General features: G+C 36.5%; 1 protein-coding gene across 1 annotated transcript in view; it reads left to right on the top strand.

Moving 5' to 3' along the window:
• LOC121740604 overlaps window positions 1–19854 on the top strand; it is a 34968-nt gene extending 15114 nt beyond the window's left edge. Inside the window, exons 2-6 of the mRNA XM_042133335.1 lie at window positions 4042–4190; window positions 5882–5996; window positions 12833–13031; window positions 15563–15722; window positions 19678–19854. Coding sequence (XP_041989269.1) covers window positions 4042–4190; window positions 5882–5996; window positions 12833–13031; window positions 15563–15722; window positions 19678–19776 — 722 coding nt within the window. The 3' untranslated portion in view covers window positions 19777–19854. The remainder of the gene's footprint in view (window positions 1–4041; window positions 4191–5881; window positions 5997–12832; window positions 13032–15562; window positions 15723–19677) is intronic.
• Window positions 19855–21882: the final 2028 nt, after the last annotated feature.

Here is a 21882-nt window from a genome sequence, read left to right as displayed (position 1 = left end):
TAGTACCGATTAGACAAAAACACAAATAAAACACAATTATTTTACGTGCACTTTTTCCACTATATTCATTTATTATTATTACTAATTAGCTAAAAATTAGCTAAAAACACGACCGGTTTCGAAACAATTGTACTAGGCTTAGTTTTAGGCTTAGTTAGCAATATATTTTCTAAGTTAGTATAGGCTATAATTTATGTTAGACTTTTCTTTTATAGGTGCATAATTTTTTGCACATTGGAGTAATATAATATCTAGCATCAGCAGAAAATGATCTAAATCTTTTTTTCCTACTACATTATGTGATACCATATAAATAATTTTTAAATTTGCCGCGGTTCGCTTGGTTCAGCTTTCGTTGGCCAGACTCTACAAGCTTAATCTGACACGCTCGAGCATGTTGCGAAATCCCCTCTTGGGCTCCCCTACTAATAGGAGCACAGAGCTGTACAATATAGGGGTAGTTTATCATAACAATTTCGTTGTACCGCTATTTTGTGGGGCAAACATTTGTCACGGTCGGGAAAGGACACAAAGTGCTTAGATAACAAACATGCTCGTCAAAATATATGGTTTTGAATATTCTATTTTTTCGAGAACGGATTCATGCTTTGTGCGAGTTTTGAATATAGGTAATAGGTTTAAGAGATATTTTGATATCTAAGATTTTCATAGATTATTTTATCTGGCACAGCTAAGTAACTATAGTAATTACAATTAACGAAAGTTATAAGATATTTGCCGTGTCATTGCCGTTGTAATATTCTTGCAAATTTTATATTTGGTCAGTTTTATATTTAAACAAAATCTCAATTCAAGGTCATTACAAAAAGTTTTTAAAACATTTTTTGTACAAGTGTAACAAAACAAAGTGATAATACTTTAGGGTGTGCATGTGTTCCTTGTATAGAGCGCACTGTGAAAGTAGCAGCGCTGAAACAGCCATTTTTTGTGATTAGCATGTAAGTGCCGTAGCATGATGAGTTTGCACATACAAAAGTTAAAAAAATGCTCTTTCAGCGCTGCTACTTTCACAGTGAACTCTATGAACACATACACACCCTAAAGTATTATCACTATGTTTTGTTACATCCTGTATAAAATTAGGTTTACTTGTTGTTAGGTTAACTCTGCTCTTGTACGATCCATATCGTACATCAAGCATTTTAGGGTTTTTAAAGTGTCAGCGTTTGAGACGCGCTCGCGTAATTATTTAACTACTAGCTGTTTGACAACAAAATTACATTTTCTAAAAATGATTCCTAGCTAGATCGATTTATCGACCCCGAAACTAAATTTCATGAAAATCGTTGGGGCCGATTCCGAGATTCCAATTAACTAAAAATATAAATACAAGAATTGTATTTATATTTTATATATTTATATATACATTATATATAAATATATAAAATATAAATACAATTAAATATATTACAGCGAGTATAACAATAATATCTACTTATAGACTATATAGACGCATAACGAGTAAGCGCTTGCGAATTCATAATAATATTATATTCCTTTTCTTGTGCTTTAATAAGGTTTAGTTTAGCTTTGTTGCTTATTGTTAGTTAATTTTTTAATTTATTATGTTGCATAATAATTTAGATCATTGTGTTTGTCATGATTTGATGTTGAGTATGTTACATTTAAGTTTTAACCTATTATACACTAGTGGAAACTTTTAATTGGCATATCGCTGTGTAATATGTATCTTATTGGAGTTGTAAATAGCTGTAAGTTTTCCCAAAAATAAAAAATAAAAATAAATAAAATAAATAAAATATATATACAAGAATTGTACTGTTTAAAGATATAAGATTTTATTAAGTTCAGTTCGCATCGATCAATCAAGGCGATCGCGCGTGCTAGCACACCGGGGTCTTTTGATCATCAAGTATCAATCAATAAATCAAGTAACGGTATATCAAGTCAATTGTTTTATTTATCAAGTAAAAGGGGTAGTAGTTAAATCAAGGACGCTACATACTTTATGGTCCTTCGAGCCGGATGTGCGAGCACGCGCGATCGCCTTGATTGATCGATGCGAACTGAACTTAATAATATAATTAAATAATTACGCGAGCGCGTCTCAGACGCTGGCTCTTTAAAAACCCTAAAATGTTGATGAACGATATGGATCGTACAACTCTACTTAACAGAATACCAGAACAAAAACAAAACCACAAGCTGATGATAATGATAACCAAAGTATGTTTAATATTATGTTCCTACAGCGAGCCCCGGTGGTCATACATAATTAAGCCAAACTTCTGAACGACTTCCTTATTCCAAAACTTCACGGAGTTTCCGCAACATATTTTGAGGCTGGTGAAACTCCTTAAAAGATTTATTATTCTAGGAGTATTATTCTAGGTAGACACATTCTTGATAACACGGTCTCAAATAAAACTGGAACATAAATATATTAAAATTGAAGATTATAAAGAGTAAATAAAAGCCCTGAAACGCACTTGAAACTAGTCACGTTGAATACGTTGCGGCGGTACCCACAATTCGCCTAACATTCCTGCATCGCACTATCAAAGTTTTCTAAGTGCGTCGGTATATATACGACAGCTGAAATGTATCACGTGGGCTTCGGCCTGACCGGGCATAACACCTCGCTCGGTCGGAAGATCTTCCTTTGGCCGCCACGCTTATCCCACAACGTCTAAGATTACCCATTACCCGGGCTACAGCAATCACATGCTATTTACCGATTTACTTGCTCGTTTCTCTTCCTTAGATCACTGGCAAACTCTATAAATAGACGAATGTATACTGGAATCGTAAAGGTAAGATATAAAGTAGAATTTGTAAGTCCTAAATCTTTATAAACGTTAGAAACACATAAAAACTTTTATGTCTTGGCCTAAGAAATCGAATTAGGCAAATAAGGGCCTTTACACGACATATATTTTAATGTGCTTGTATTTGTTATGTGAAGAATCCATACCAATCTTATGTTTATAAATTATTTTTAAAGTAATATTTAAAGTAGATACTTATATAATATTAGAAATACGTTATCAATATGTGTAAGCTAATGTTAGGATTTTTGATCCATACAAGTATTTTTTTTCGTAGAAGACCTACTCTTCAAGTCGCAGTCATATTAATATTTTAGTCCAACTACAAGATTTCAGCGTATTTTCCCGCTAGTACGAAAGTGTGTCTGTCTGTCTGTTACCACAAGTTACTACGTAACGTTTACCTCTCCATGGCTAACCGATAACTTTTTTCTTTCAAACGTTTACGTAATAACGTTTACTTTCTTTATATAAAATAAGGGGGCAAATGAGCAAACGGGTCACCTGATGGAAATCAACTACCGTCACCCATGGACGCTCGCAACATTAGAAATCTTTAGTCTTTACATATCGCCAAAATAGACAAAGTCGCTGACTAAACTAGTCCAAGTTTGAAACATATAGTGGACAATTTTCCTGCCCGCCGGCGACTTCATTACGCCTGATGAAGCCAATAAACTGATATGGCCATCACTTTGTGATTAAACCCGCAAATACACTATCTGTCGCTATACTCGCTTGCCATTTTTATGTAACACATAGATAAAGTTGTAGTAAATATTCTTATAGCCGCACTCGGAAATGATAATTGATAACTTATTTATTTATTTATATCGGAATTGATAATTTATTTAAATGAAGAGTTTGACAGGAAATAAAGAGAGTTTAGATCAAATCATTAAATGAACAGTAAGTGATCATTCTTTGTGAGTGTGACCTTCTTTTAATATAAGCTAAGGCAACGTTGATAGGTTTCGCATTTATTTAAATAAAATAAATCAGGAACTAAATCAAACCGTTCCGAAGGCTTTAAATATTTAAAAAGCAGCGACTGTTTAAATACTTACCCTCCGTCTCTGCCTTACCCTCCGAAGTTGTAACCTAACTAGCTAGAAATATAATATTCCCTTCCTTTCTTACCGACTAGCGACTTCCAAAAAGGAGAAGGTTATAATATGTTCGGCTCTGGATATTTTTGAGTTTACTCGAACTCGTCTTCTCTTCTCTCCAGTGCTCCACGTGGGTGCGATGTGGTCGCGCAAGCAGTCGGTGTGCAGCGCCGTAAGCGCCGCGTCCCGCCCCGACGACCTGGAGGCGCCCCTTCCCACGGGACAGCGCATCTACCCCTTCGCGGTGGCGCTGCGAGTGAGGGTGCTGCAGGTGATCACCTTTTTTTACCGCCTCCTGCAGAGATTCTAGCGGGGGATGGGGATCCTAGTACCGCAAGTTTTGTGGATCTCTGCTGCGCCCGAAAGATGGTAGACGCCGCACCTACTCACTAAAAACTCGGCGGTACCACCACGGGATCGCGCGTGACTACACCGCGATTCCTCCGTGCAGGTTAAACAATATAATTTTTATTATATCTACGATAGATAATATCACGGTCTTTAAATTGCTAACGGACCAAACGTATAAAGACAAATTTTCAGCTCTTACATTAAATTTTAACCTTAGAGTAATATATTTTTTAAATCAATATACTTAGCGATGAGATATATTATTATTAATATAATATTAACTCTGTCTTCTTTTATTCATAAAATCAATATTAAGATGGTTAAATTATTAAGGTGTTAAAAGTTAGATATTTATCATAATTCATAATGAATATAGAAGGTTGAAAATTGAAATCACAAATTTTAGTCAAGTCGACACCAACTTCTCCCGCTTGCTGGTACTTTCCTGACTAATGCCTGACATTCATCTAGATCTAAATCTAGATTCTAGTTACAACAGAGGTAAAACCTCAACTCTATGTAGAGATTTATTTCAATGATCAATATAATATTGTCATTTATCAATTGTTTACGGACGACATGTATTGGAGTTGCTAATGATAAAAACTTTATGATTGCTTGAAAAGATAAAACTATTTAACGTATTGTCTTTTAAAATTGAGTGATAAAAGTGTTTTAAAATCTAACTTGTATTAACGTTTGTTAGGAAATATAATTTTACCTTCCATTATATAATCGTGGCTCCAATTTTTTGGATTGAAACATTTTAATAGCTTTGCGCATTTTTATTGGGATGATTTAAACTTACGTCCTGACGCGTGGTATCGAAAACTGGCTAGACGGATAGAGAGAAAAGATCACCAAATAAACAATATTATTATTTAAGTAAATTAGTTGTGTAGAGTACTCGTTTAAAACATAAAGCCTCATTCAGACTAGCTATATTCATTCATAACTGCTCAGGCCGATAGCAGAGTCATTGATTATAGTGAGATAGAGAATGATGAACGTAAAGGATTTGTGCCAGATTAATGGCCAATTTCACTTAGCTGGGTAATAAAGATAGGGTAAACGGCAGATATAGGCCATTCGAGATTAGCATTTGTGACGTATCGTTCTACAAGGTACGAGGACTAAGAAGTAGAAAGGTTAATCGTTTGTAGGCCATAAGATAAGTGTTATAGATTTATACTAATTTGAGGCAGATTCCAAAATTTTACCCAGTATACTGGCCCAGCTCATGCTGCCATAATGTTGATTCATTTCAAAATATACGTCAGTGCATTAACGCATAATATGACTTTTGTTCGCTTATCCCGTATGATTTCAAATAAGTGCATTGTAAAATTGCGGTAAAATCTACGCTCTCTGATGTCCAATGCATCGTTTTATTACCGCCGTGATCCGTGCCTTTAAAAGATCTACGAGTATACAGTGCGGTCTTTAAAGTTTTATGTTTTGTGTTCAAGATAATTTATTACAACTGTTGAAGTTGGTTACGAAGCATGATACGTATTTTCGGCTGGTACCATACTTGACGGCAAATAAATACAGATCCGTCATCCACCGATATACATGAATGATTAACTAATTGCTATGTTGTTGTCGCAGATAGTGTGCGGTATCGGCGGGCTGGTGGTGGGCGCGGTGGGCTGGCTGGAGGAGCGGCGCAGCCCGGCGCTGGGGCTAGGCGTGCCCGCGGGCGCCGTCACCGTGCTCGCTGCCGGTAACCCCCCTACATCAGTGTAAGCCGCCGTCGCAGATAGTGTGCGGTATCGGCGGGCTGGCGGTGGGCGCGGTGGGCTGGCTGGAGGAGCGGCGCAGCCCGGCGCTGGGGCTCGGCGTGCCCGCGGGCGCCGTCACCGTGCTCGCTGCCGGTAACCCCCCTACATCAGTGTATACCGTCGTCGCAGATAGTGTGGGCTGGTGGTGGGCGCGGTGGGCTGGCTGGAGGAGCGGCACAGCCCGGCGCTGGGGCTCGGCGTGCTCACTGCGGGTAACCTACATAATTCGATATATAGCAGTGACCATGCTGATGATAATGAATGGCTTAGAACATTCTTGATTATATCAGCTTTCAAACATCAAAAACTAGATCGAAATCGGTCCATGCTCTAAAAAAGGCGGAACTCGCCTTAAAATCATAATATTATGACTGAATGAAAAATAATTTAATAAATCACACTTCACAGCAATGTAACCTGCAAACAGTCTCCTCTTTGACTCATATTCGAAAACTGCATTTACAATATTATAAGAAATATTGCGCATGTAGTTTTGGAATGCACGTTTCCCAGAATTCCATTCTCGATACCGGTCTAGACACGACATATTTTGTTCAGAAATTGCGAGCTGAACTCATAAACGATATTTGAAATTGAAAGATCCAACTGAAAGACCCTCTCAAAATAATTCCAAATTGAAACTTTAAAATGTATTTGCTATCTTTAATTTTCGATGGTTTACAATTTTATGAGCTGTAAATAAAGCCGAACTGCTTTTGATGCCAGTAATAGCTATTAAATTCATTTCAAATGGCATCGTAAAATAATAATGTCGTTTTTACTGAGTCTGTCGGTCTTAATCTAGTAGAGATTTAATTGAAAAAAAAAATCTCCACAGCCGAACATATAACCTCCTCCTTTTTGGAAGTCGGTTAAAAATGGCGATTGGTCTTTGATGAGATGAAGATAAAAATTGGAAAGAGAAAATTAAAACTAAGTTGAAAATTTTAAACATGATTTACTACGAATAATAAAAACTAAGGAAAAGTAACTCCGTCAAAAAACATGCTCCACAATACTTGTCAAAAAAGTGTACCTTAGGTACACATTTCAATACATTTGCAATATTTAGGTGACCTTGAGCGGTACTAGGCTGACGTTACATGACAGATCAAAAGGAACCAAATTTAGAAAGGTAATAGTATGGGAGTTACGATTCCTTAGTTTTTATTATTCGTAGATGATATTATTTAAATTTTAAATTTCTTCTGTTGTACTTTTTGTAGTGTCGTTTTTTTGAAAACACTAAAATAGAAAGTCCAAAAAGTCTCAGTTCCTGAGAAATGTAATCAATTTTGAGCAGGTGGCAGGACTGGCAAACCATTCACAGATTTAGCAAAAGAAATGCGACAGATTTGATAAATGATACGAATTATTGTTACTTCTGAAGCTAAGAATAATTTCAAATATATTTAAATATTAAATCATGAAAAACATTATAAACTAACGTATTATATTATACATATAAGAGGGCCATCGTACCGTAGCTCTCGAAGTATAAACTTGTTAACAAGACCATTTTGATATATCGAGAGCTATTTACTAAAGCTATATTTCAAGGGCAATAATTAATTTATGAATACTAATAAAATTAAGATATACAAATAGAAATTAGGTACTAATTAAAACAATCTGAATAGCAAAATACTTGTATAACAGCTATTATACATACATATAATAAAATCGTAGGAAAGTCAATTCTGTACATTGAATATTTTTGAAAAATAATACTTGCGACGTGATCTACAATCGATATGGAAGCCAAAAATGTAGTTTTTAGAATTTTTGTCTGTTTGTCTGTGTGTCTATTTGTCTGTATGTATGTCCGGGATAAACTCAGAAAGTACTGGATGGATTTCCTTCAAATTTTGCACGGATATTACTTAGAGGTCGTGTCAACACATAGGCTATATATTATAACGATATCACCTATGGTGGGGGGGAGGGGCTCAAGTTTCATTATTTTTAGTTTTTTGCTCATATCGCTAAAACGGTGCGTTGCAGAGAAAAAAAGTGTCGTACATAATGAAAGCTCATCAAATTTTCCACAAATTTCTGATTTACACTTTGTATCTATCTCCACTCCTTGCCTTGCTATGAGCTTTTATCTCTCTTATCTATACAGATTTCGAGTGTCGTTTGATTTATATGCAGCGAGCTTCGGCACCGGTCCCGGTCCCGGTCGAAACCGAACCTCCTTAAAATTTTCCTCTAAACAAAACGATGTCACGGAGTGATATTTTCATCCTTTTTTTAAGAACAAAATTAAAAACTACAATAAACATGCGATTTTCGAGTGTCATTTAATTGGGGCGCAGCCCCCCCAAACCAACCCCCTCCCCCCACCACCAAGGATCTGTTACTTACAACGAAATGGTGGCGTTTGTATTGCGTCTTATTTCTCCTTTTTAGGAACAAACTAAGTCATCTATACATATAATAAAATCGTAGGAAACTCAATTCTGTACATTGAATACTTTTGAAAAATAATACTTGCGACGTGATCTATGCTGACGCGGACGAAGTCGCGGGCACCAGCTAGTACATAATAATATTAACATAGTACGAGCAACAAAATATGTAATTTTCTTAAAAATATTTTGAGCATATCTTCCGAATGATAATAATATACGACGAAAAATACAATAGTATATTCACAAAGTTTTTCTTTGCGTTTATATATCAATGTGTTTGAGTAAAAAGCTCTGTAAATTTTTTATTCACATAGTATCTGACCATTCAAAAAAACAAAAGAAGTAAACAGATGGTAAACATTTAAGGGACAGTTACACATGCTCAAAACCAGCATGCTTATTAGCATGCTTAAAACCAGCACGTTGTTTGAACTCGATACATTTGCTTCTATTAGCTTGCTGCTGCTGCAAGAGAAACACTGATCGATACTACCACAAACCTGTCAACACGTACCTAAACTACGCCACCCGGCACCCGCGCCGCAGGTAGCATGCTCGAAAATCGCAAGCCTGTCGTTTTTGAGCACGCTCGAAATAAGCATGCTTATATTGAGCAATGCATGGACACACATGCTCGTAATCAGCATTTGCTCGATCTAAGCATGCTGCGTGCTTGAAATAAGCATGTGTAACTGTAGCTAATGTAGAGTCAAAGTTTGACTTATTGTATTTTTTTTAATTTTATGAACTAAAAGAGTACAGACTTGAGACAGATGGAGCCTAGTGGCTAATATTGTGCTTCAACAATCAAACACCTAACTTACTCAAGGCACTATAACGGTACTAACATCTTCGCTCGAGAGTGAATAATTAAATCACATTATCACATCACACTAACATTATTGTTACTTCACACTAATACTATAAAGGCTAAGGGATGCATGTTACTTAAATTACTTCTCTACGCTAAAACTACATAAACTATGGTGCCTACACTGGTATGAATCCAGGAATGTTTAAGCTTCGCATCAATTCATTCACCCAATTTATCCCCAAAAAAATAACATCATAAGTTACCGTGGGATAAGGCAAAAAGCTAATAAATAATAATAATAAAACACTTTCATCGTTATCTTATATATAAAAATGAATTTTCAAATGTGTTAGTCGCGCTAAAACTTGAAAACAGCCGAACGGATTGGGCTGATTTTAGTCTTAAAATATTCGTAGAAGTCCAGGGAAGGTTTTAAAGTGACACGAAGTTCACCGGGACAGCTAGTCTAAAATATAAAATTCTCGTGTCACAATGTTAGATTGCGTACTCCTCCGAAACGGCTTTACTGATTTTAACCAAATTTTATATGCATATTCAGTGGGTCTGAGAATCGGCTACTGGGTACTTTTTATATTGATAAGTGCATTTGTTGAATAAATAATAGTAAATTATTACAACTCGAGACTGACGGCGACTATTGCTTGTGCGACGGGATAGCGATGGACGTTGCCACAGGCATACTTATTTGGAGTCTTCAATAAAATAATACGGGCGAAATACTTTATATGGCAAAGAAACGTTTGCCGGGACAGCTAGTTATATTTTAATGTTTACAACTTTATATGTAACTATAGGTGACACGTGAGATCTTCTCCTAATACATTGCAATACATTAAACACGGGATATGAAATATTTAAATATAAAAAGAATAGAAATATTTTTTGATTTTGCTAGTTGCCAGTTGGAGCTCGCGACTCAATTCGCCTAAAAGGGATATCTGTCATTCCCAAGCGAGCCATACATTTTCTCGGCATAAAGGGTTGCCTATATTATCATAATCTAGGCTATAAACTAACTTAGTGCTAAATTCAAGCCCATATTTTCAATGTTCTTACCGTTTCAACCAATTCCATACCAATATATGTATATACTTGAACTAATAAAATAAAAATTGTTTTATTTCTGAATAAAGAATCAAATGTTTTCAGAACTTTGAACTACATGTTGCCTTATACCAATAAGCGTAAGAAAGCGTATCTGTCAGTCTGTCTGTCTGTCTGTCACCACTTCACGCTTAAGCCACTGAACCGATTTTGCCGAATTTTGATATGGTGATAGTAGTACTAAAACCTAGCTACGCCCGTGGGTGATACTTATTATCCCGGGAAAGGACAATAGGTTACTTTTTTATTTTTATTTTACATATTTTAATTCTGACTAAGCTTTATTCTGTACTTCATTACATTAAAATGTTTTATAAAATTAGCAAAATATTGATCTCAAAATGTTAGTTCTCTACTTTGAAATCGTTAGCTTTGAGGTCACTGACCTTTTAAATGTCCAGAGCGCAATGTAAGGTTAATTATATTTTACGCAAACAAATATTTACATGAAGATCTCTTTCTCTCAGCAGCCATACTATGTAAATAAATCTCTAAAGATTTTACAAACCGTTATTTTAATTATATTTTAGTCGCATAATACTCATACCTATATTATTATAAGTAGATTTCGTATGTAACATAACTGGAATTTAAGTGAAGGCTTATTATCGTTTTATGAATAGGTAAATCCTTAAACTCATTAAAAGTTGAACGAAGTTCTGTTGTTCGTAACTTCTCTGACAGTCCCCGCTACCGAGCAATAGTTTTCCTTATTGGTAAAGTAAATCCAATAAGACCAATATTTTTGTTTAATATCTAATGTAACTTTGTATAAACAATTGCCAAACTTTGTTTCTAGGCACTATCATATCTTAACTAGCTGTCCCGGCAAACGTTTCTTTGCTGTTCTTTGCCATATAATATGTACGTATTATTTTATTGAAGTGACTAAAGTATGTCACAATGGCAACGTCCATCGCTATCCCGTCGCACAAACAATGGTCGCCGTCAGTCTCGAGTTGTAATAATTTACTATTAATTATTCAACAAATGCACTTATCAATATAAAAAGTACCCAGTAGCCAATTCTCAGACCCACTGAATATGCATTTATCACTGCTCCGAATTTATTTGACTGCGTCGGCCGTCGCACCCTCCTTCCTGGTCAACTTCAATTCAACGCTGCGGCTGTGAGGAAGAACAGTACCTCCAGCGTCCCAGCTTCATCCGAATATTCCAGGAGAGCAGCCCTACGGGCCATAAGTGACAGTCGAGTAGGCACTTTACCACGACCTTATAAATTTTGTGTCTCACCTACCGGGCATGTTTTAATTTGTATTTTTTTAATATAGTTAATTGTCATCTGGTCAACGAATTTTATTAACCCTGTAGTGTGTAGGTGTTACACTGGCACCAGGTGGTGGAGTACGGTAACTAACATTGTGACACGAGAATTTTATATACATATAAAAAGATAAGACTAGCTGTTAAGAATAGAAGCTCAATCATGATTCATGAGTCCTTTCTCGATACTCAAATTATCTCTATACTAATTTTTTTCATCTAAATCAGCCTTTCCCAAAGTGGGCGATAACGTCCCGTTGTGGGCGCTAAAGTTCTAAAGGCGTGGGACCCAGAAACAATATGGGGGCGTTGGTGTAGAGGCTTGGGGGTGATTTGTAATTTCATTTCATCTGGATGCATTTTTAACTGAAACAATGGGGGCGTTAAAACATATTTTTTTCCCAAAGTGGGCAGTCGCGAAATAAGTTTGGGAACCCATGATCTAAATCTATCAAGATATCATTAAAGCACTATTTACAGGTCATAGGACTACTTTTTTCCACAGTTTAGGCGTGAGCAAAAACTTGTCCTAACTAAACTCAAACTCAAAAACTCAAACTCAATTTTTTTATTCAGAATAAATTTTTTTCAAATATTCTCTGAACGTCGGGTCTACACTGGTGCCTACCACCAGTTCGGGAACTAACCCGGCGAGAAGAACCGGCGTAAGAAACTCGCAAGATCGCAAGAACTAATTCAAAGAATTTAATTAAATTTGTTAGTAGAACACCATCACTTTTTTTGAAACTGTAGTAACTACTTATTGTAAGGTAGAGTCAATAACCTGGATGAATATTGACGACGGAAAATTTTCCTTAGATTAAGTATAAGATGCGCAAAGGGCCGTTCTCTATCATGATGAACAATATAATTGTTTTTATAGTACCACTAGATAACGCCCGCAACTCCGTTGCGCCAATAGTCGTTTATCGTGCGGGAACCGTACATTTTTTCGGAATAAAAAGTATCCTATGTCCTTTCCCGGGACTCAAAGTATCTCCATACCAAATTTCAGCAAAATCGGTCCAGCGGTTTGGGCGTGAAGCAGTAACAGACAGACAGGCACACTTTCACAAATATTAGTATGGAAGTATGGAAGTATTACCATTATTAATGTACTCATCAACAATGTCTTCTCCAGCTACATCAGTCTACTTCAGTCGCGGCTTCGGCGGCTGGCGGTCGGCGCGGGCGAGGGCGCCGCGGCCCTGGGGCGCCCCCTGGCGGGCTCTGGGCCCGTCGCCCTGCGCCGCCCTGCCCCTGACACTGCTTTGGACGACGGCGATATCAGCGCACATAGCTATGTTGGCCTTCTGCGTTAGATCTCTACTGAATATCGGGTAAGTTTCATATATTGATAGAAGCTTTTTCAGACATTGTACGCGCTGAAATTCCTGGGTGGTTTTGATAAAAAATTCTGATGATGATTCTTAGTGTGAGAGCACATTGTCTTACAAACCAGTATCTCAAGTTGGATTTTGGTAGGGGCATATTAATATTGTCTGTAGTAAAGCCATGCTTTTCGTGTCGTAATATAATGAGTAAATGCTTAAAATTGGGATCTTCTTTTTAGAGAGCGACAAACAAATTGCTTAAACTTGCTCTTAATTTATTTGGCTTCTACATTCACGCAAAGTTATAGCTCAAGCCACAAAGTAGCGATTAGCTGCAAGCATTGTATTATAACTATTGTTTCTAATTTCAGCCGTAGCTAAAAGCTATTTACGGTTTTGTGCTCCGTGACTCAGATCCTGCAAGAGTTTAGATTGCACGAATTCGCAAAATATTTTCATTTAACAATTCCTTGGCCCAAATATTTTAATCAACGTAATTTCTGGAGTGTTACATCAGACTCATGTGCGCAAACTACGTTAAAATATCTGGCGCCTGTGTTAAAATATCCCCCCTTCTTTTTAATGGAAATAAGAAGAATATTAAAATTATTCTATTTGACTTTAAATTCAACGTGGGAGAGCCATGCTTTGGCACGAATGGGCCGGATCGACCGGAGAAATACCACGTTCTCACAGAAAACCGGCGTGAAACAGCGCTTGCGCTGTGTTTCGTCGAGTGAGTGAGTTTACCGGAGGCCCAATCCCTTACCCTATTCCCTTCCCTACCCTCCCCTATTACCCTATTCCCTCTTAAAAGGCCGGCAACGCACCTGCAGCTTTTCTGATGCTGCGACTGTCCATGGGCGACGGAAGTTGCTTTCCATCAGGTGACCCGTTTGCTCGTTTGCCCCTTATTTCATTAAAAAAAAAAAGCTTAATCCAAGTATTTCCTAAATTAGGTATTTTTAAGTTTAGTTCACGCTACAACTAATTCCTAAATCTAATTTTTTGTTTAACCCGTCCCTAATAATCTAGCCATTGAAACATAATATATTCAATTCAAAAATAATGAATATCCATTAGTGATTTTGAATGGAATTCAATATTCAATCGCTATTCAATATTGTTAGTTCTGTCCCAATCAATTAGTAGCTAGTATTGAACTAGTCCGTATTTATATTAACCCCACAGCTGGCTGAGACCGCGCCAAGCGGAAACTTTGTCGGAGTTAATTTGTTATTAACGCCACAGCCAAACATAGTAACAATTTTGTGTCCCCTAATTCTCTATGTCGTGTAACTAGTGAAATAAGCTAAATAAAAGAAATAGAGTTTTAATGTTCTCACGACTCTTAATATATCTTCAAGGGCTGCTCAAAAAATCTCTATTCCGAATGTAATTTGCTCTAAGAATAGCCTGCATCCTTTTGGTAGAGAAAGCTGAAGGCAGACGGTACTTTCAAGATAATAATATTTGAATGTCATATTTTTGTAACAACCCTGATTCACAATTCCGAATTCGACTCGGATTCGGAAACTTCATCGCGCGACATCCAATAAACGCTCGCCGCGCTCAAAATTGGCCCATAATATCGCACGGTAAAGTTTCCGAATACGTGTCGAACGGGAATCGTGAATCGCCCTGCTGGTTTTTTCTAGTCTTACTGCTCATCTGGTAACCATTTCAGTCATCATCATCCTCTGAAGCGTCGTTCGTGTACTTGTCCTCTGGACGATGTCACTGTTCTGTCACTCGTTGGAAATGCGGCAGCACAACGTGTTTGCACTAGTAGAGTAAGAGCGTGCGATGGCCAGACCTTCCTTATTTTAGAAAAGTTTACCTGTTTGTGTCCTTTAAGAGGTAAGAACGACCAGCAACTATAGAGTTTCGGTCGCGGATACTTTAGGAGGTAAACAGTTCTGAAGGTCTACCAGATTTTCGAGAAAGAGTAAAACTCAATTTCATGGCCTATATTATTCTTCGCGGTAAGTGGAGGAATCTCGTCTTCCAGTGCCGGAATTTTTTCTAAAATGAGGAAAGTCTGGCCGTCGCAAGCTCTTACTCTACTAGTGCAAACACGTTGTGCTGCCGCATGGTCATTGTGATGAATGTCACTGTTCTTTAACTCAGTAACGTCATAATATTCCAGATACGGGGTGCGGCCGCACGACGTGCGGGTACTGGCATCTTGATGATGTCACGTTTCTGTCACTTAACGACGTCATATTATCTGTAACTCAGTGACGTCATTGCCGTTGCGGCAGCACAAGATATCTCACTCTCGAGATAATTAAAAACTACTCGTCTCATAATGTCAAAATCTCGACATTATCTCGACAAAACTCTATAAAAATGTGTTATTTCGATGATAGATCTACGCGAGAAAAATGTTTGTCATGCTAGGGTCAATAGAGATGAAGAGACAAACCATCAAACATCGAGAAAATATGCAGAGTGAGATATCTCGTTGGCGTATGCTGGGCAGGCTGGGCATCTTGATGACGCCATATTTCTGTAACTAAGTGACGTCATTGCAGTTGCGGCAGCACGACGTGCGTGGGCGTGGCGGGCGCGCAGCTGGCGGTGTCACTGACGACGCTGGCGGCCATCTTGTTCCTGCTGCAGCTGGACCTGCGGTTCGACTCCGCCTACTCCCCCCCAAGACCGTCCGACGCGCAGATCACCGCTGTGTCTATGGTGAGGAAAAAACTTCTTTGTTTGGTAGAACTGTTTTTTTATTAGGTAGAGCACGAGGTTTTTTACGGAAATATCGCCGTGGCGTGGTCCAGAATATGCATTTTGATTAAATACTTGACTTTCCACAAAGTTTCACTGGTCCGCAAAATATACACTTTTTTGAAGCCGAAAATGCAAGTGTTGAGAGACGGAAACATACTTAGCATTTTCGAATCTACGCAAAAAAATATTTACAAAGTGCCCTAACTTTTAAAAATTGTATCGAAAAGCCTTTCAGTACAAAGTGTTACAAATACAATTGGCTTCGAATGTACGAGTATGTTAAAGAAGAAATTAAAAAAGTAACAGAGAGCATAATATATTATATAAAGTAGCGGAAGGTAAGCGGAAATCTATATGCAACCGTGAACCCCGCTCGGGAAAATAAAATGGTTTTACATTCATATTTTAGTTCAGTTACTTCCAAAGTGGTCTAGATCGGTAGAAGGAAGACCCCCAGGAATCTACGGCCGAGATTCACTACTTAGGTCAATGTTGGGTGTGACAATAAGGCTGTTTACACACGGCGCCGCAGCGGCATGTAAACACCCTAAGAGGTCGAAAATAATTAGCGGGGGTGGATAAACATATTAATTTGTTTTATTGCAGTAAAGAACTAAAATGTCGGCTTGACTTGTATCAATTACCAGTCTATAATATTTTTAGAAGCTCATAGATGAATTTTCTTCTCTATTTTTTAAGTATTTGGTAGAAAACTAACTGCAGGTGCAATTGGGATCTAGCAAAGTTTTAAAAGTGGTCTATTTAGAAAAAAATGTTTGAGAACCACTGTTCAGATGTTACAGTTCTTATAAAGCTGCGCTCACACTCTGATTTATTGATGTGATGCAGCGGGTCAAACAGTCAGATGCTATGCATAAATCCTTATCAATGCTATCTGCCCTCGACAGATGGTTTATAGGGAATTAATTTTCGCCAGGCATTTTAGATTTGCTGAAGAAATATATAATTATATATTTCTTCAGCAAATATATAAAATAAAATTTTATACGTGGGAGACGCACGCTTGCTTCGGCACGAATGGGCCGGCTTGACCGGAGAAATACCACGTTCTCACAGAAAACCGACGTGAAACAGCGCTTGCGCTGTGCTTCGCCGAGTGAGTGAGTTTACCGGAGGCCCAATTCCCTTCCCTATGCTCCCCTATTTCCTTCCCTTCTCATCAAAAAAAAAATGATGCAAATATGAAAAGATTGTTACATCTTCTTTAACAAAATATTTTTACCCAACTATAAATCGAAATCAGTTTTGGTTTTTACGTATAATATTTTTGTAAAGCATGTAAGTTTATTTGGTAAGAACAAGTTTATTACTACCTGCGGTACGTGATCACGAGATAATAAGAGAGATTTATAAGATCCGTTATAAAGAGATATTCTTCTCACTATCTCAGGATTACGCTCTTCGAGGAAGGCTGACGGGGAAAATGTATCTAATATTATTTGTTATATCTCCCGGATTAGGATGCTGTAGCATGTTGTATTGTGTATGAAAGATTTTTGAAAAGAGAAGTAAAAATAATTATGATTTATTTAGGAAAGTAAAACACTTTTTGTAACACTTTTTGTTTGTTAACAATCAATTATACTTTAAGTCCCAGGAAAGTAAACACAATAGTTTTTAACATAACGCACTACATAAGCGAAATAACACAGCCAAGCATTCTTATTAAGGTCTACCAGAATCTGGTGGCAATTTTTGACAGCAGATTTTCAAAAAATATCTTGATCATTGGATATTTTTTTATATTTGCATGTTTAACATGTTTCAAAGGATCAAAATATTTTATTCCATTTACCCCGGTATTGCTAGAGTCAATTTATTTTCTCACTTTTTGCCATCAGATTCTGGTAGACCTATATTTTACATCGAAAACCAAGTACCATTCATGATAGAACAAAATCCAATTTCCTGAAATTGCGAAAAATATTATAGACTGGTAATTGATACAAGTCAAGCCGACATTTTAGTTCTTTACTGCAATAAAACAAATTAATATGTTTATCCACCCCCGCTAATTATTTTCGACCTCTTAGGGTGTTTACATGCCGCTGCGGCGCCGTGTGTAAACAGCCTTATTGTCACACCCAACATTGACCTAAGTAGTGAATCTCGGCCGTAGATTCCTGGGGGTCTTCCTTCTACCGATCTAGACCACTTTGGAAGTAACTGAACTAAAATATGAATGTAAAACCATTTTATTTTCCCGAGCGGGGTTCACGGTTGCATATAGATTTCCGCTTACCTTCCGCTACTTTATATAATATATTATGCTCTCTGTTACTTTTTTAATTTCTTCTTTAACATTCAACAAATTTTGAAATCAATATTTATTTTGATCCCCTTTAACCTTTTAAGGTATTTATTATAAGGAGTCCCTATATCAACATAAATGTAGATGAAATCTTTAAATTAATGAAGTATATAATAGTACTCGCCAGACAATTACGACGTGATGGAGTGAACACTCGTAATTAAATGAGGCGATCTCAAGTTACAAGTATGAGAAAATTTAATCCCGCCTAGTCAAGTGTGTACGTTTGACTTGATGATGTAGGAAATACTAGGATTGAAGGTGGAAATAGATTTAGTTTAATCAAACTAAAATAAGACATGTGTTTACTATTTTAGCGATTCTTTTTGTGTCTCAGAGGACAGAGACCTAAAACATTGTCATAGAGCAAATTTGTTGCGTTCAGAGTGGAAAGATATTGTCATATACTCGTACCTATACTAATTACATAGTTGTAAATAAATTAATAGTAGAATACCTTGTCTTTATCAATTTTTGTGGGTGTTGTGACTTATAGGCATATTATACGATCTACTTACGTAATATTATGTAGAATTCGTTTTACAATATTCTATAAAATGGATCAAAATAATAATTTTCCGCTTATTTATATGAAGTTACTACTTATACTCACTATAGAACTATGAGGTACATAATTAGTAGCTAATTAACTAATTACTATTGTCTACGCTGGCGTACAAAATTATTATACGTACAGTAACATTTTAGACTCGTAGACTTTAAACTATTACAAAATGATCTTTCTTATTTATTGAAAATCGTACGAAGTATTTGCCTTATTCGTCAGCTTCGGAGAAGACGGCCTCGTAGGTAAATTGTTTCATATTCGTACTCGTATTTGTACGTGTTTGTGCGAGTACCCTTCGAATACCTAATTCAATTTCCAACCGACATCACTTCACATTTATTTGACAAAATTCAAGCGCCAATTTAATAGGATTAAGCCAGGAATTTTAGTGGCTACCTCGGTTATTATGTAATGCGGCCTATAATTAGTAAGCCATGATATACCAATTCAAAATATTACAAGCGTGTAGAGCATAATGTCTATGAATGTTCTTGATTGACGGCGATTGTGCGTAGGGTTGCCACCTATATTTTTTGCAAATAAAGTACACTGGCTATTTTAAGTGAGAAAAAAACAGTACACAGTATAAAATGAAATACAATTTATAAAATTATCTGTATAAATAAAAATGAATTCTGTACTTTGTTAGTTTCTTTAAGACTCGAGAGATAGGTGATACGAGGTTTATCGGGTTATCTAGTTTGAAATAAAGTATTTTTGCCTGAAATAACGTACAATACTTTATAATAAAGTACGGGTGGCAATTGGCAACCCTACATTTGTGCGTAATATAGACAGCTTCATAATCATGGTGTAGATATTTAACAGGGAACAACGTGGTAATGACCATTCAGATTTATAATCCAAATCACTTCTTATTAAATGCTCAAAACTTCGTATTCAAAGTGAACATTATTTTGTATGATATTTTATAATTTACCTACTTAAAATTTCGTATGAAATTTTGTGAACTAGTGAATACTTGAACTTACTAATAGTAATATTTGTTCCAGGTCCCTCTAACATCTATAGCCCTCAACAGCGGCAGCGGCGAGGGCCCGGAGGGCAGCCCTCTCAGTAAAGACAAAGACATGCCCGACCAGCCAACCTGATGTTGAGTGTACATACTTAAGTAGCCCTTATACATAACCTGTATACATAACACTGTAAATAAATTGTCATAAGCTAGAGCAATACTGTTATTAATTTTCTTATGTCCCGAAAAATTGAGATAATAATAATACGTATGTATTGTTTGTGGCTAATATTGACCCTGCACATCTACTGGACTCTATCCCTCATATTAATACGAAATAAGTAATAACTTTGTTAGAAAGAGGATATTCCAAAGGTGCCAAGATATAAGGATTAAGGAAATACTATTTGAATTAAATTTTTTTTGTTGTGTTGGATGCATTGGAAAAGCTATTTGACGAACTAAAACTGCAGCAATATGAATCAATGATTGTAGCAATTACGCTACATATTATTTACATTTTCAAAACACTATTTCCGTGCTTTTTGCAATAAAATTTAGTTTAAATGCCGTATCCTTTTTCGAAAAAAAAATACATGCCTGCTTTATTTGAAACACTTCTAATACGCTTTTAAATAAAGGAATTACAGTAAATGAAAAACTTTTCCTTTTTCGACATGAATTCCAAGAAGCATGCACAAAGAAACCTATTAAAAGTTAATCAATAATAAAACAAGAAAAATATTCTTACTTTATTTTTAAGGGCTGTTTATTAAAAAGGATTTGAATTTAATAAAATACGGAGAGGAAAAACACTCTTAATGTGTTTATTGAAGCGAGCTCCTTCTATTTGCTGGAAAATATTCACAATTTTCAAATATTTTCCCCTCGTTCATCAGAGTATTAATTTTAGGAGAACATATGTAAGACTTTCCGATTTGCATTTACATATTTATGAAAATTGGTTTCCAGCTGGTTTATGAGGTTCGGTAAGGAACTGACTTCACTTGATATATTATAATACTCATAGAGCACTTGTTCCATCTATCTATTACTGTTTATTTTAAAGAAAGAAGAAGAAACGTTGTTTTAAAACAACCCAGACTACTTCCACTAAGCTAGTAGGCTTTATTTTCTACATTTAGATCAGCTGCAGCTGCCCAAATAATAAAATATGTGGGCTATCTATTGCACCGCACGCGAGCTCTGAAGAATCAGAAAACTAGGGTGCGGCGATTTCTAACTGTATCAAACATTTCTCATAATTCGAGCTCCGAAGCGAACAAAGTTTCGGTCAGACAAATGGAAAATCTACGGCCATATTATAATGTAATTCATAAAGGCAAGAGCAAGCTACGAAAGTTCGTAGCGAGGTAATAACTCGCGAACCAAGTTCAACAAATTCTACATTACAATATAATATTTTTGCGTTGTCCATCCGTTCTTCGATGTTCATCGGGATTATAGCGACGATGAAAATATAATGTATTTTTAATATTCAGCTTCACAAGTGGTTGGACTCAGGGGTGGCGAGGCTGAAAGTGGTCCGCAGTGAGCCGGCACTAATACAAATGTCCACAGGATTAGCTCCCAGGGTGAGTAAATATACGACACATCTATATACAGGGTGTGACTGAACAAAGTAATAATACTTTAGGGTGTGTATAAGTCCCCTGTAGTGATCACTGTAAAAGTATCAGTACTAAAACAGTTATTTCTTTTAATTTCGTATGGGCAGTGGGCATGTTATTAGTATGATGTCGGTGGTTTTCCCGTAGGAACATAGGAGTCAATCAACAACAGCCTAAATATTTTCACTAAGTTTCCTCCTTTCTTTCCTTCCATCCTTTATGTATTTTTATTTTATTTAAACGCGTCTTAGACTGAAAAGTTCCCAATGAAAAAGGAAAATGAACAAAACATTAATTGATTTAAATTTATGTTTACAGTTCAACCGTCAATGGCACGGCTCTTTACACGAGTTAAACTAATCTATATTTTGAGTATTTCATAACTGGAACGAGAAACTCATACGCTCGAATAAACTTTTGTTACCAACTCAAACTTTTTCAGGATTCAATTTAGCTGAAGCTTACCTTTCAAAGAGTCTTTCCGCAATTTAGGTTTACACGGATTTTCTCCACGACAAATACGAGTATATTACCTGACGAAAGTTTACGTAGATTTATTACACGCCCTTCGCTTTCTAGATGAGGAAATTTGTGACTACCTACACTCTCTA

Source organism: Aricia agestis, chromosome 3 (genome assembly GCF_905147365.1).
Source record: "Aricia agestis chromosome 3, ilAriAges1.1, whole genome shotgun sequence".
NCBI lineage: Eukaryota > Metazoa > Arthropoda > Insecta > Lepidoptera > Lycaenidae > Aricia > Aricia agestis.
This window is presented reverse-complemented; position numbering and strand designations above follow the sequence as displayed.